This window comes from Carettochelys insculpta, chromosome 20 (assembly GCF_033958435.1).
Source record: "Carettochelys insculpta isolate YL-2023 chromosome 20, ASM3395843v1, whole genome shotgun sequence".
NCBI lineage: Eukaryota > Metazoa > Chordata > Testudines > Carettochelyidae > Carettochelys > Carettochelys insculpta.
The window spans coordinates 17,052,955-17,069,134 of NC_134156.1; the positions used below are offsets into that span (position 1 = coordinate 17,052,955).

The window sequence follows — 16,180 nt, forward strand, 5'->3', positions numbered from 1 at the left end:
CCTCCAGCTTGGCTCGGCCAGCTCTCAACACCCTCCTCCTGGGTCGCAGCTCCCCATGCATCCTCCTGCCCAGCCCAGACCACTCCCAATGCTCCCCCCACACCTTCCATCCCTCTCCCAGCGCTCCCCCGGCCTGCAGCATAGCCTGGCCCAGCCCAGTCCCTGAACTTCTGGCCAGCCACACACACGCCCTGCCCCGCCCCGCCCCGCCCCGCCCCGCCAGGTAACACTGTTGCAGCCCCAAGGAACAAGCCACCACTTCCTCCACCAGAGCTGCCACCAGGGTTTAAACTCTTCCTCCCACTCATGGCCCCAAACTGACCCCCAGGCTTTAACTCTCCCCAGCCTCTGCCTCCCCAGCCCCAAACCCAAGGTTCATTCTACCTTTCAAAAGTAGCACCACATGCTGCCACTCCTTTGCTGAGTTAGGAGCACTAGGAACCAATCAGAGACTTGAGTATGTATTTACTGGTAATTTAGTGTCCCTCTTACAAATTTTCACCTACAAGCAGAAAATTGGGAACCCATTGTGCTCATACAGCAAGGGATGAGTATACTGTATACAAATAGTTAAACACTGGAATAGGCTTCCAATTATTAATTATTATTAATAATTCCCATTATTGGATTTTTTTAACAAGTTAGATAAATGGCTTAAGTATACTGTGTGCAGCCTCAGTGCAGGTGGCTGGACTGGTTGATCTCCTGAGTCCCTTTCCAGCCCTATATTACTATATGTTGTCTCAACAAATAACACTGAACATCACAATTCTCAGAATTTTTTTAAGGTCTGCAGTATTTGGTATTGTGTTGCAATAAGATTTTTCCAGTACTGTGGAAACAAGTTTATTGCCAATTAGAAACTGGGGATAGAAGATCCTTTTATATTATAGTAGTGTATTGGAGTCTCAGTCAGGATTGGGGCCCTCTGGCTCTAAATATAATTATAACAGATACTGAATTTCTACATCTGATTCTGGGATGAGTAAAATGTTTTCAGTATTCAACTTTGCTAGTGTTTTTAATAAACTTGATTTTTGTCAGATTTGTAGAAGTGGAAATAGAAATATTTTATTTATATACAATGGGCATAACATGCAACAGGAGCCAGAGCTTTCCCATTGTTTTCTACATATAAATCTCAGCCTGATAGATTATAAAATGGAAATTATTTTCAGGATGGAGAATAGTTTAGTCCTTTTTTGAAACTGCCTTGATGGGTGCTAATTATTGTGGTGGCTCTTCTGATAGAGACACCTAATTTTTTTGGTTCTACCTATCAATATATGGGTTGAACCTCTCTCATCCAGAAATGTCTGTAATCAGGCATGATTTTAGTCAGCTGGGCAACCATTTACCGTGGGTATGGCCAAGTTTCCTGTGGTCACATCAAGTTTGTTTACAGCCACCAGTCCTGGCTCTCAGTGTTCTGTGCTGGTGTTTAGCTGTAACTTTATCCCTAAATGTCTTGTAAGAGCCCGAATAAATCATTTTGTTAGTCTTTAAAGTGCTACATTTCTGCTGCTTTGTTTTGTTGGAGTGCAGACTAACACGGCTCCCTCTCTGTTACCTTGTAAGAGCCCAATAAGCAGTGGGTTTTAGACATACACTCAGGGATATACTATCCCTCTACTCTCTATTCCTCCAGCATCCCTCTTCAGGGACCCCTCCCACGAAACCTTATTCGAAGTACAACACCTCTTTCAAATTGGAGCCATAGAACAAGTTCCGAAACAAAATCAAGAGAGAGGATTTTTTTCACACTACTTCCTAATAGAGGAGAAAACAGGATGTTGGAGACCCATCCTAGACCAAGGCCATTGACCAATTATATTCACAAGTAGCGTTTCAAAATGACTACACTATCTTCTATAATCCCTATACTGGACAAAGGGAACTGATTCGCAGCCCTCAACCTTCAAGATACCATTCTCCCTGCTCACAGGCATTTCCTATACTTTGTCCTGATGTCGAAGCAGCATCAATAGAGAGTCCTCTCCTTTGGGCTTTCAGCTGACCCCAGGGTATTCACCAAGGTTCTGGCACCAGCGGCTGCGCATCTCAGATGGGAAGCTAGCACCATATTCCCGTATCTCGATGACTGTCTCCTTAAAGACCCTTCCTAAGACTCCATAGGAACCATGGTTCAATCCACGAGACAGCTCCTACAGTCTCTAAATTTCCTCATCAATGTTGCCAAATCAACCCTAGAATCATAGAATGCTAAGACTGGAAGGGACCTTGAGCGGTCATTGAGTCTAGCCCCCTGCCCTCATGGCAGGACCATGTACTGTCTAGACCATTCCTAATAGACATTTATCTAACCTGTTCTTAAATATCTCCAGAGATGGAGATTCCACAACCTCTCTAGGCAATTTATTCCACTGTTTGATCACCCTGACAGTTAGGAACTTTTTCCTAATATCCAACCTAAACCTCCCTTGCTGCAGTTTAAGCCTATTGCTTCTTGCTCTATCCTCAGAGGCCAAGAAGAACAAGTTTTTCTCCCTCCTCCTTATGACACCCTTTTAGATACTTGAAAACCGCTATCACGTCCACCCCACACCCCCCCAATCTTCTTTTTTCCAAACTAAACAAGCCCAGTTCTTTCAGCTGTTCTTCACAGGTCATGTTCTCTAGACCTTTGATCATTCTTGTTGCTCTTTTCTGGATCCTTTCCAATTTCTCCATCTTTCTTGAAATACGGCACCCAGAACTGGACACAATACTCCAACTGAGGCCTAACCAGCACAGAGTAGAGAGGAAGAATGACTTCTCGTGTCTTGTTCACAACACACCTGTTAATGCATCCCAGAATCGTGTTTTGCTTTTTTTGCAATAGCATCACACTGTTGACTCGTGTAAATAGTGGTCCATTTATAACCCCTAGATCCCTTTCTGCCGTACTCCTTTCTAGACAGCCGCTTCCCATTCTGTATGTGTGAAACTGGTTGTTTCTTCCTAAGTGGAGCACTTTGCATTTGTCTTTATTAAACTTCATCCCATTTACTTCAGACCATTTCTCCCATTTGTCCAGATCATTTTGAATTTTGACGCTATCCTCCAAAGCAATTGCAACCCCTCCCAGCTTGGTATCATCTGCAAACTTAATAAGCGTACTGTCTATGCCAATATCTAAATCGTTGATGAAGATATTGAACAGAACCGGTCCCAATACAGACCCCTGCAAAACTCCACTTGTTATACCTTTCAAGCAGGATTGAGAACCATTAAGAACTACTCTCTGAGTGTGGTTATCCAGCCAGTTTTACACTCACCTTATAGTAGCCCCATCTAAGTTGTATTTGCGTAGTTTATTGATAAGAATATCATGCGAGGCCATATCAAATGCCTTACTAAAATCTAGGTATACCACATCCGCCACTTCTCCCTTATCCACAATGCTTGTTATCCTATCAAAGAAAGCTATCAGATTGGTTTGACATGATTTGTTCTTTGCAAATCCATGCTGACTGTTTCCTATCAGCTTACCACCTTCCAAGTGTTTGCAGATGATTTCCTTAATTACTTGTTCCATTATCTTTCCTGGCACAGAAGTTAAACTGACTGGTCTGTAGTTTCCTGCGTTGTTCTCATTCCCTTTTTTAATAGGTGGGCACTATATTTGCCCTTTTCCGGTCTTCTGGAATCTCTCCTGTCTCCCATGATTTTCCAAAGATGATAGCTAATGGCTCAGATACCACCTCCATCAGCTCCTTGAAGTATTCTAGGATGCATTTCATCAGGTCCTGGTGACTTGCAGACATCTAACTTTCCTAAGTGATTTTTGACTTGTTCCTTTTTTATTTTATCTTCTAAGCCTACCCCTTTCCCACTAGCGTTCACTATGTTAGGCATTCCTTCTTCAGACTTCTCAGTGAAGACTGAAACAAAGAAGTCATTAAGCATCTCTGCCATTTCCAAGTTTCCCGTTACTGTTTCTCCCTCCTCACTGAGCAATGGGCCTACCCTATCCTTGGTCTTCCCCTTGCTTTTAATGTATTTATAAAAAGTCTTCGTTTCCCTTTATGCCCGTAGCTAATTTGAGCTCATTTTGTAACTTTGCCTTTCTAATCTTGCCCCTGCATTCCTGTGTTGTTTGCCTATATTGATCCTTCGTAATTTGTCTTAGTTTCCATTTTTTGTATGATTCCTTTTTTATTTTGAGATCATGCAAGATCTCCTGGTTAAGCCAAGGCAGTCTTTTGCCATATTTTCTATATTTCCTAAGCAGAGGAATAGCTTGCTTTTCGGACCTTAATGTCCCTTTGAAAAACTGCCAACCTCTCCTCCATTGTTTTTCCCCTCAGTCTTGCTTCCCATGGGACCCTACCTACCAGCTCTCTGAGTTTACCAAAATCCGCCTTCCTGAAATCCATTGTTTCTATTTTGTTGCTCTACCTTCTATCCTTCCTTAAAATTGTGAACTCTGATTTCATGATCGCTTTCACCCAAGCTGCCTTCCACTTTCAGGTTCACAATCAGTTCCTCTATTTGTTAAAATCAAATCTAGGACAGCTTTCCCCCAGTAGGTTTTTCAACCTTCTGAAATAAAAAGTTGTCTCCAATGCAGTCCAGGAACTTACTGGATAGTCTGTGTGTCACCGTGTTAGTTTCCCAGCATACATCCAGATAGTTGAAGTCCACCATCATCACCAAATCCGGGGCCCTGGATGATTTTGTTAATGGCTTAAAAAAAGCCTCATCCACCTTTTTTCCATCTGGGTAGGTGGCCTGTAGTAGGCTCCTAGCAGGACATCACCCTTGTTTTTTACCCCTTTTAGCTTAATCCAGAGGCTCTCAACACATCTGTTTCCTATGTCCATCTCCACCTCAGTCCCAGTGAATACATTTTTAATATACAAGGCAACACCTCCTCCCTTTTCCCCCGTCCATCCTTCCTGAGCAAGTTGTACCCTTCCATACCAACATGCCAGTCGTGTATTATCCCACCAAGTTTCTGTGATGCCAACAATGTCATAGTTGTATATTTATTAGCACTTCCAGTTCTTTCTGCTTATTACCCACACTTCTTGCATTTGTATGTGGGCATCTAAGATATTGATTTGATCTTGTCTTCCAGTTTTGCCCTGACCCTCCTTTCTTCTCTGCTATTATAGCCTGTGCTCCCTCCCATCTCCAGGTCTCCATCATCTCTACTTACCTGTAGGCTTTGCTCCCCTGTTCCCGTCGAACCTAGTTTAAAGCTCTCCTCACTAAGTTAGCCAGCCTGTCCAAATAGGGCCTTCCCTCTCCTCGAAAGGTGAACGCCATCTCTACCTAGCAGTCCTTCGTGGAATAGCATCCTGTGGTCACGGAAGCCAAAGCCCTCCTGGTGACACCATTTACACAGCCAGGCATTCACCTCTAGGATGCACCTGTCTCTGCCTATCATGCAGAGGAGCTTGACTTGACTCCACAACCCACGAACTGCATATTCTGGTAGGGGTTCTGTTTTGCCATTCTCAACCAGCTCACCAAATTACAACAGAAGGGCTGCCACTTGGCTAGGGTGTGCATTGCCAACAATATCATATCCAAGGTCTATGGACCAAGGACAAACAGAGACTACACACAAATCTTCTCGAGCTACATGCTGTCTTCAATGCCTGCAAGCACTTTCTTCTGCATATCCAAGACAAGACTGTCCAAATCCTTATGGACAATACCATGACGATGTTTTATATCAATCACCAGGGAGGGGCCCAGTCACAATCACTTTATGCAGAGGCCATAAAATTATGGAATGGTGTATTCCGCACGACATTGTCCTCATGGGATCATAGCTGCCAGGCATGAACAATACACTTTCAGACTCCCTCAGTCGCCATCTCTCCCTAGACCACGAATGGGAGCTTCATCATGAAGTGACCCAACACCTCTTGCAGATAGGGGGTCACCCAGATATAGATCTCTTCACAACACCAGAAAGCTCCAAATGCAGTCAGTATTGTTCGAGAGCAGGCAGAGGCCACAGATCTCAAGGGGGTGCCGTTCTCCGCTCTTGGAATACTTCCCTCCTGTATGCCTTTCCATCCATTCCTCTGATGCCCAAGTCCTCAGGAAAATCCAGACAGTTGGAGCATGAATTATCCTCACTGCTCCAGCGTGGCCCAGACAGATCTGGTTTCCTTTACTTTCTCACCTATCTCATCGTCCAGACCTGGTCTCCTAGAACAATGGCTCCATGTTTCACCCAAGGCCACATACCCTTCATCTGATGGCTTGGTTCCTCTGTGGATTCCAGAGCACGCTTGCTAGTACACCCAGCAAGGGAGAGTTGTGCTCCTGCAGAGCAGACGAGAAACAACTTGAAAACTGCTTCGCATCCTGGTGCTCTGAAAGAGGCATACAACCCACAAAAGCCCTGCCGCATATGATCCTCAACTACATCCTTTACCTAAAAGATGCTCATCTATCTCTGTCTTCTCTCCGAATCCACCTTTTGGCAATCACCACCTTCCATCCCCCTGCAGAAGGCTTCTTGGCATTTGCTCTCCTGATTGTAAAGAGGGTCTGGAAAGGCCTGCAAAACATCATGCCTCCTCACAGACCTACACACCCAGCTTTAGACTTCGAACTAGTCCTTCATTCACTCATCGAACCACCATTCCAGTCAATGGCCACATGTTCTCTGGTCATGTTAACAGTAAAAACTTTGTTTCTAGAGGCGACAACATCAGCTCAAAAGGAGAGCAAGATAGCAGCCCTGATTGAGTCTCCACCAGATACAACATTCCACAAAAAGAAAGTAATGTTATGGCCACATCCAGCATTTCTTCTGAAAGTGTGCTCCCAATTCCATATTAATGAACCTGTAATCCTACCCACCTTCTGCCCTAAACTGTATGCTTCCAATGTGGAGGGTGGGAGGATTGGCCTGCTATACCCAGGGTTGTGAGCTCAATCCTTGAGAAGGCCATTTAGGGTCTGGGGCAATTAGATTTAAAAAAAAAACAACACTGTCCAGGATGGTGCTCTGTCCTGCCAAGGGGACAGGGGACTGGACTCAATGACCACTTGCGGTCCTTTCCAGTTCTATGAGATATGTATCTCCATATATTTAAACTGCACATTCTGGATATCCAAAGGACCTTATTCTTCTACATAGATAGAACATGATCATTCACGAAATCAAAGATTTATTCTTATCCGTTGCCAAAATATCAATGAGATTGCCTCTGTCAGCTCAACACATGTTGAGATGTGCATACTGCACTGCTATTCTTTCCAAAACAAACCATTGCCAGCTTTTCTGTTGGCACATTCCATGAGATTGGTAGCAACATCCACGGCCTTTCTAAAGGGAGTGGCCTTACAAGACATTTGTCGTGTAGCCATGTGGTCCTCTAAACACAGGTTCATGACACACTGCTCTTTACAGTCCCATACGAGAGAGAGAGAGAGAACAGTAGGTCAGGTAGTACTGCATATAGATGCACCAAATCAAAACCCATCATCCAACTACAGTCACCATGGGGCACCCACGGGAACAGCACTCGAAGAAAGGGAAGTTACTGACCTCGTGCAATAATGATGGTTCTTCAAGATGTGTTCCCGTGTGGGTGTTCCACACCCCGCCCACTTCCCCTCTACTCGCTACAACAGACAGAGTGTCAATAAAGCAACTAAGGAGAGAGCAGGGCTGCGTGCCCTCTCCCTGGTGGTATGGACAGCATGCACTGCATTAGGACATGTGCAGCCCCACTCAATACTGCTCAGAAAAAGCCTCCATGCTGCGGTGCTGGGCAAGCCCAATACCTACCATAGGGCATCCACAGGGGGACATATCTCGAAGAACCATCGTTACTGCACAAGTTCAGTAACTTCTCAATCTCTTTTTTTGTATTTTTTTCTACAGTTGGCTGAAAGAATGGAAAAAAAGAGCTGATTGGGAAGAAAAAAGAAATCAGAAGAATGAAAAAGATGATAGAGACAATAAGCAAGGTGCTGGAATTATTTCTATATTTTGCAAAATAATGACTTTAAAAACAAACTTTTTTGTTTTGAAAAAATATTTCAAATTACTATTTTTTCTAAATATGAAAAGTATTCTTTGTTTACGTTGCCATGCATCCCTCTGTGAAATGGCTAGAATTGATAATGGTTAAAATGATTGTTTCCTTTGGCTGAAATAATTGTATAGATTCTATGGACTTCATGGATTTTAAAGATGACAAATCTGAGAGTGAAGAAGAGAATACACTCTGCAATACTGTGCTGATTACTGGCCCATCAGGCGTGGGAAAGACTGCTGCAGTGTATGCTTGTGCTCAGGAGCTTGGTTTTAAGGTTCGTTTTAGGCTGCTTTTCTAATTTGCAAATAACAGTATAAAAATAATGTTTTGAATACCAAGCATCTGAACTTCCTTTTCATAAATCATTCTTGCAGATATTTGAAGTTAATGCTTCTTGCCAGCGAAGCGGTAGACAGATTCTAACTCAGCTAAAGGAGGCTACTCAGTCTCATCAAGTGGACAAACAAAGTGTAAATGCACATAAGCCTTGCTTTTTCAATAGTTGTAGCAGCTCTAAGTCCCCAAGTAAGTGTGGCATTTATTTCATCTCTTCCATTGAGAGGCCAGCAGAAGGAAGCTAAAAGACATTAACATAAAAAGTAATAAATTCAGTTTGTCATATTCTGAATGGATTTTTTTCAATTTTAAAGGGGAAAAAATAACACGTTTATTGGGTGTCCTTGTTTTTAGAGTGACTTTCAATTTGATTATCCCTAATAATTATTTCTGCATAGTAGAAGAAGTTTTGCCGCACTTTTATGGGATATTAACCATAGGTGAAAACAAAGAGAAAAGTAACTATGCATGCTCCTGCTTTTGTTAGACTATATGGTATTTCAGGTTCCTCCTCCCTGGTCTAGCATAGTCAGGACCAGACTTCTCGCAAATGAGAAAATTTGAGGGAACAGGGGAGGTTCCCTGCCGTAGGCCCTCAAGCATCTGCTTTGGCTCCCCACTCCCACTTCCTTGCCCCCTGTTGTGTCCTCAGTGGCTAATGCCTACTGTGGGGCTCCCTGCTGTCCCAGTCCATGCTACCACAGGGCTCTGGCCCTGTGTTGCTGGAGGGTCTCCAGTCCTGGCCTCAGGGCTGTAGCAGGCTCCTTGCTGCTGTGAGCTGTCCTAGCCCCAGGCTGCCCACCTCCTTGTAGTTGGCAGCCTGCCCTTCTGCTCCTGACCTCTCTGGTTCAGGAGCATCTGTGGTCATGTTGGAATGGAGTGTACTGATTTTCAGGGGTGCAACCTATGCGTACAAAACAGATGAATTAATCCCTATTGTCAGTTGACCTGAGAAGTGTTTGAAAATACATTCCAAACTGAAGGCTAATATAAACCTTGTCTTTCAGAAAAAATAAATTCTCCCAGGAAATCTGTTTCACCAAGAAAACCTCCACTTTCACCCAAAGGAACAGGATTAAGACAAAGTTTTTCTCCTAAAACATTAGCAAATTATTTCAAACTATCTTCTAAGACTGAGAGTAATGAAGAAATAGTGAAATGTCAAGAAAAAAACAAAGGTAAGCATTACTATTTTATAATGGGGTTATTCTTTTGGGGGTTGGAAAAATAAATTCTTTTAAGAGATGCCAGGGTACAAAACGAATTATCTGGGGGGAAATGTATCATCTGTGGTGTTATACAGGAGGCCAGATGAAAGGATCACAGTGGTCCCATCTCTCCTTGGAATTGATGAATCATACTGTTTAAACAACTTCAGAAGCAGTATAGTGCAAAAGAGCATAAGCAAATAGGTATCTATGTATTAAACTGGGTAGGCCTTCTAATATCCCAACTGTAGGCTAGCATCAATGGAAATAGGTTTCATAAAATACTGAGGAATAATAATCAGCTACAACAGACCAACAAAGCATTAGAAAATACACTCTTTGTATTACTTTAGTTCCTAGCACCCACATCCAAAACTGGGGCTTCTTTTTGTTAGGTGCTGTGTAAGGCACAACAGGAAAGGGTCCTTTCCCTGGAAATGACCAGTTACTCCAAACACAGAGTATGGTTACACTAGAGAGTTTACAGGGGCACAGCAGTATCAATGCATCTGTGCTGCTGTAAGCACACTAATCTAGCCACTCTAAAGCTGCGTCTACACGTGCACGCTACTTCGAAGTAGCGGCACCAACTTCGACGTTAGGCGGCGAGACGTCGAAGTCGCTAACCTCATGAGGAGATAGGAATAGCGCCCTACTTCGATGTTCAACGTCGAAGTAGGGACCGTGTAGACGATCCGCGTCCCGCAACGTCGAAATTGCCGGGTCCTCCATGGCGGCCATCAGCTGGGGGGTTGAGAGATGCTCTCTCTCCAGCCCCTGCGGGGCTCTATGGTCACCGTGGGCAGCAGCCCTTAGCCCAGGGCTTCTGGCTGCTTCTGCGGCAGCTGGGGATCTATGCTGCAGGCACAGGGTCTGCAACCAGTTGTCAGCTCTGTGTATCTTGTGGTGTTTAGTGCAACTGTGTCTGGGAGGGGCCCTTTAAGGGAGCGGCTTGCTGTTGAGTCTGCCCTGTGACCCTGTCTGCAGCTGTGCCTGGCATCCCTATTTCGATGTGTGCTACTTTGACGTGTAGACGTTCCCTCGCTGCGCCTATTTCGATGTTGGGCTGAGCAACATCGAAGTTGAACATCGACGTTGCTGGCCCTGGAGGACATGTAGACGTTATTCATCGAAATAGACTATTTCGATGTTGGCTGCACGTGTAGACGTAGCCTAAGAGAGAGCAGAAGCTCTCCTGCTGACATAGCACTGTCCACACTAGTGCTTACGTTGATATAATTTGTGATGCTCAGAGAGCCAGGTGGATTGATTTTTAAATCAAGGTGGTTTTAACTAATGCATTGTACAATTGCTTGTTAAACTGCTTGAATTATCTTTTAACTTTACATTAATCTTAATGGCCTGTTCTTTGTCTATATACAGCAGATACTCAGAATTCATCTAAAGAAAAAGTGGATCTTCAGAATAAGTTATCAAACAAGGAAGTGGGAGGAGAGGAACCCAACAGAAAAAATGCAACATCTCTTATACTCTTTGAAGAGGTAGAACTTAAATGTGTCACTGATGTGAAAAATTAATATTTTGTTTATAAATATTTAAGTACTAAAAGAGTTTCCATGCGTTGCTTTGGTCCTTAACTCAATTTTTGTTTTTCTTGATTTAAATGTTCCCTATGGGAGGGGGCTGTGGAAGAGGGGTTCAGTATGCAGGCTATCCCACGGAGAAGAGACTACCTCAGCCCTCTCTCAGTGCAGTAGCTTTGGGTCAGGTGAGAAGTACCTCTCCATGGGAGCTGCAGCTGGCACAGCCAGGGAGGGGGTGCATGCTTCCTGGCTTGAGGACAGACACACAATCAGACAAAATCTCAGATATATTGTAGAGAGCTGTCTTTCTCTACCCTTATGCCCTGCTGCCCCAGTGGGTTTATACCTGTCTCTGTCCCCCATCTTTGGCTCCTTGCTGCTCCCCTGGAGCCTTACAGTGTAACTCTTCCTGTTTTTCATCCCGTATCTCGGCAGCAGGGCATAAGGGTAGAGAAAGAGACAGCTCTATCTTTATACACTCCTCCTGCTAACTTATTCATCTAATAGTCATATCACCCAAGTTGGTATTTCTGACCAATACTTGCATAAATGATCCCAGAGGAAAAATCTGTTTGTTTTCTATCATCATGATGAGCCAAGTAAATTGCCCACCCATCAAAAAGTTACTCAGAGTATACAAATTGACAAATAAAATTTTGCTGGACAGTTCTAAACTAAATCTCTTTTTCTGGCAAAGGTATTAGTTTCTTATTTAGGATTGTGTAAAGGCCATATTTGAAGTTTTTAAGTGTTTTAAATTATCCAAGTACCCAAAAATATTTTAAAACATTTTGAAGTAGGCATTAAGATTTCCCTTTTTTTCCACTCTTTAACATAAATAGCTGAATGGCTTGCATGACACCTCCTCCCCCCTAATAAAAATAAAAATGCATTTTGGTTTAGATAGAGCCTAAAATGAAATTTAGAGAAGGTGCTATTTTGCCCTTAACAAGAACATTGGTTAATATTGCCAAACTTGAACATATAAGACTTTGTCTTAAAAGCTAGTGGGCTTTATTTTGTGGCAAGAATATTTTCTTAGCTTCTCTGTGTTTAGGTGAAAATTACATTAATGGTAAAAGCTGAACACTGTAGTTAAAATAGACTATATGATTTTCTATAATGAAACTGTTACTTCATTTTACACTTCATTTGTACTTTCTGTAGGTTGATATAATATTTGATGAAGATTCTGGGTTTCTGAATGCAATAAAGACATTCATGGCTACTGCAAAGAGGCCTGTAATTCTTACTACGAATGGTGAGTAATGCTTGTTTCAGTAATGGGACTATGTAGATGTAAGGGTCCATCTGGAAAAATATGATTACAGTGTCATCGCCAGAGAGAATAGGATACAACACATTAATGCAAAGTTAACATATCTTTCATTTGCTCTTTAAGCAGCAGGTGTCTATATTTACAAAGGATTGTTTTAAAAATGGTATATTTGAATATCAAGATTAAGATACTGCAGTTTTTTGATGGCACCTTTAGGAAATAAGGAAGAAAATAATTCTGAATACAAAATTTCACAAGGTTTTATTTTGTATCTTTTGTGTAGATCCAACTTTTAGTTTAATGTTTGATGGTTATTTTGAAGAAATCAACTTTAGAACACCTTCTTTGGTAAGTCCCTCCCGCCATGCTCCCACCAACACTGCTCAGTAGGGTGCCTTCACCTGCCCCTTTGGATGGCCCTCCCTGCACTCTTCCTGCCATAAGTACCGGTCACCACTGTCTGCCCCTCCTGCCACAGGCACCATTTGCCCCTGCTCCTGCAGGCCGTGTCAGGCAACGGGTGGGCAGCCAGTCAGCTCCCGGCTTTGTAATGTGGTAAGTCTGGTCCCCACAGTGCGCTAGCAGCAGAGGGATCTCCCTGGAGGTAGGGGGAAAACTAGCACTGAGTGCATGGGCTGGGCAAAACTTACCTGGGGTGGCTCTGTGGGCAGGCACAGAGTGAGTGCTGCAGTGGGCTGGGCACCATTACCACTGGTCACCATGCTCTCTTGGCAACAGTGGCAGTGGAGGGCATGGTAGGGGAGCAACAGAGGCTGTGAGTGGGAGGCTGGGGGAACCAGCGTAGGCCACAGAGATGGCAGCGGAAGCTGGCGGGGTGGGGGCGTGATTACATTCTGGACTCTTCCAGAACATATTCATGACTACAGTCGGATGGATGGACCTCCTTCTATAATAGTATATATAGAAGCCCCATATGATTATATGGTATATTGGCAAATAGTTAAGGTTGAATATAAATTAAAAATGTACTTAGAAAAAATCAGACCTGAAGCTAATTTTTAAGAATAAAATATTTTTGTGTTTTCCCTTCACTTTCCAGTTTTTGGATTTTAAATCTGCTGATTAAGGTTAATGGAGAAAAAAATCCTCTAGGGCAAACGTTGCTCTGTAAATATTGCTGATCATGGGACCTTCCATTGTCATGAAAGGTCACAGTATGGGTTTGAGGGAATTCAGGAAGAAGGATTTATACTCCCATTTAAAGCTCAGTATGGTGATGTTTCCTTTTGTGTACACAGAGTAGGAATTATACGTGGGTTTGGGGAATCCCCATTCCAGCATTTTAGTCATCTTTGCTAGAGAAAACACTAATTTCTTGGCGTGCTACAGTATGCAAAAGTAATTTTTGCTTCTTTTGAGTGACTAGCCATGGTCTGAATAGATAATTGTATTTTCTTTCAACGTGTTTTTCTCATATGTTTTCTTCTAGGTAAACGTTGCATGCTATTTACAAGTGCTCTGTTTGGCCGAGAATCTACGAATGGATTTAAAAGACTTTGCCACTTTGTTAAACACAAATAACTGTGACATCAGACAAAGTGTTCTTTACCTACAGTTTTGGGCTAGGAGTGGAGGTGGATACTTGAAAGAAAAAAGTTTAGCACTTCATGGTAAATTGATTTGATTTTAAAGAATAGACATCATACAACAAATTTATTCTTCTAAGATGAAGAATCTTCTGTTTTTATGAAAAAGTTCATAAATACCATTGAATTACGTGATTAGATTTCTGTCAAAAATTTACAATATAACCTTAGGCTTTTTCCTAACAATATACAGGCTGAACCCCTCTAATCTGGCATACACTCATCCAGCAACCTCCATAATCTGACATGACTTTAGTTAGCAGGATGACCACTTATCATGGATATGGGCAAGTTTCCCGTGACCCCATGAAGTTTATTTACAGCCACCAGACCTGGTTCCCAGTATTCTGTGCTATTATTTAGATGTAATTTACCCTGCCTTCTAAGAGCCATGTAAGCAGTAAAAGTGTTGGTAATGCTTCTAGACCAGCAGTCAGCAACCAAAATGGCAATAAGAGCCATTTTTTTCAAATTCGGTTTAAAAAAAAAAAACTCAATTCAAGAGTGACAATGCATGTAAATGCGAGATAGTTCTCAATAAATAACATCAAACCATACTTTTTGTAATCCCTATTTTAAGAACAGTGTGTACACAATGATTTGTAATGTGATACACCAGTACTGCAGGACTTTCACAAACTTTTTTCATAGTCTGTTCCCTCACACTTTATGGGCATGTTTGTACCACTGTCTTCCTGACTTTCCCTCCTGAGCCAACTTTAATTTCGCCAATTTTACTTCATGTTTAATTTGTGTTTTCTTAAAATGCTTGTTGCCCTTCACAGCAGGAATGCCACAATCTTCCTTTTCAAAATTCAGACTTTTCTCAGCAACATGATCAAAACACAGACACAGTATCATCTGCAATGCACCGCATATAGTGAAGGGGGAGTTATCCAATGTTTTGAGATCACATCGTTTGCTATTTAGCTATGAGTTGTTCATTATTGGGCTTTTAGATGTTCACTGTTTGTTGAAAATAATCAGGAGGGTTTTTGTTTACTTTGCAAGTATAGCGTTGGGAGCCACAAAGAAGTCCTTAAAGAGTCGCATGTTGTAGACCCCCTGTGTTGGACAACGTTGACCTCCCAATATCCAGCAAATTCTCTCATTCAGCACCTGTCAGGTCCCACGGATGCTGGATTAGAGAGATTCATCCTCTGTTTACGATAAGGGACTGGAAGTTTGACTTCCACTTTGACTGCACTGTTTTTTGTCCTTCACCACTTTGTCTCAGATCAAGGCTTTTCATGGTTGTTGCCCCTTCTCATGTTTCTTAGAGCAAAAAGAATGGGCAGAGTAGAGAGCCAATTTAGTTCTCCTTCAGCATAGGGAGCTACAAAGCCATGATTCTAAGCACCTCAGTCTGCAGTTAGCTGAGCACACAAATGCTGCTTGGGCTGTTTGAGTTTGAAAGCAGAACTGAAGGAGGAGGGAAGAAAAAATTAAGGATGTGATCTGGAGAGGTAAGTAAGGATAACATACTGGGAGAAGGCAGAGATTGTTTGATCGCTACCTCTCCATTGTAAGTAAACAGAAGGGAGATATTTGGAAGAGTGAATAAACATGGGTAAGTTAACATTGGTAATTGGAAAATCACTATTATTCAGAATTACAGTAAAGTCAAGATAAGAACAGGATTTATTTTTAGCATGCAAAAGAATGACTTGAGATAACAAAGGGATAATTCAAGGATTAGATTTTCATGCACAACTTGTTTATTTTATGAGTAAAACCTAATATCTTTTGTGTAGTAGGAGAAGAGGAACCAGAAAGAACAGATCAGATAACTTGCACTGAAAATACTTGTTCTGAAAATGATCTTGCTCAAACTGAGGTGGCACTTCCAAAATGTGATACTGGTTTCACTGAGACTTTGCTTGGCCTTAAGAACATTTTGCCTTCCGAAGATTTGCTTTCATTTCTTAAGGTATCTTCATTAGCTCCAGTTAAGATTCATTCAAAATATTATCTGAAATATAAGTGGGTTTGCTATCTCATTATTAAGCCTCTGATTTAATCACAAGTATCTTTAGTAAAAGTCATAGGTCACAGCCAGGGACCATGGCTGCTCTGGTCACCCATCTGGGAACTATAGTTACTGGGGATTGTGGCCCAGGGCCCTTGGTAAAATGGATGATGTGACTGTCCAAGGGCCACTTAAACAGCTGGCCCTGGGGTCAGCTGC

The 16,180-nt window shown here is 42.5% G+C and overlaps 1 protein-coding gene across 1 annotated transcript in view; it reads left to right on the forward strand.

The window, feature by feature from the left end:
* ATAD5 (ATPase family AAA domain containing 5) overlaps positions 1-16,180 on the forward strand; it is a 36,589-nt gene that overhangs the window by 17,035 nt on the left and 3,374 nt on the right. Inside the window, exons 12-20 of the mRNA XM_075014809.1 lie at positions 7,862-7,947; positions 8,147-8,292; positions 8,393-8,543; positions 9,362-9,532; positions 10,946-11,064; positions 12,274-12,367; positions 12,669-12,733; positions 13,836-14,016; positions 15,747-15,922. Coding sequence (XP_074870910.1) covers positions 7,862-7,947; positions 8,147-8,292; positions 8,393-8,543; positions 9,362-9,532; positions 10,946-11,064; positions 12,274-12,367; positions 12,669-12,733; positions 13,836-14,016; positions 15,747-15,922 — 1,189 coding nt within the window. The remainder of the gene's footprint in view (positions 1-7,861; positions 7,948-8,146; positions 8,293-8,392; positions 8,544-9,361; positions 9,533-10,945; positions 11,065-12,273; positions 12,368-12,668; positions 12,734-13,835; positions 14,017-15,746; positions 15,923-16,180) is intronic.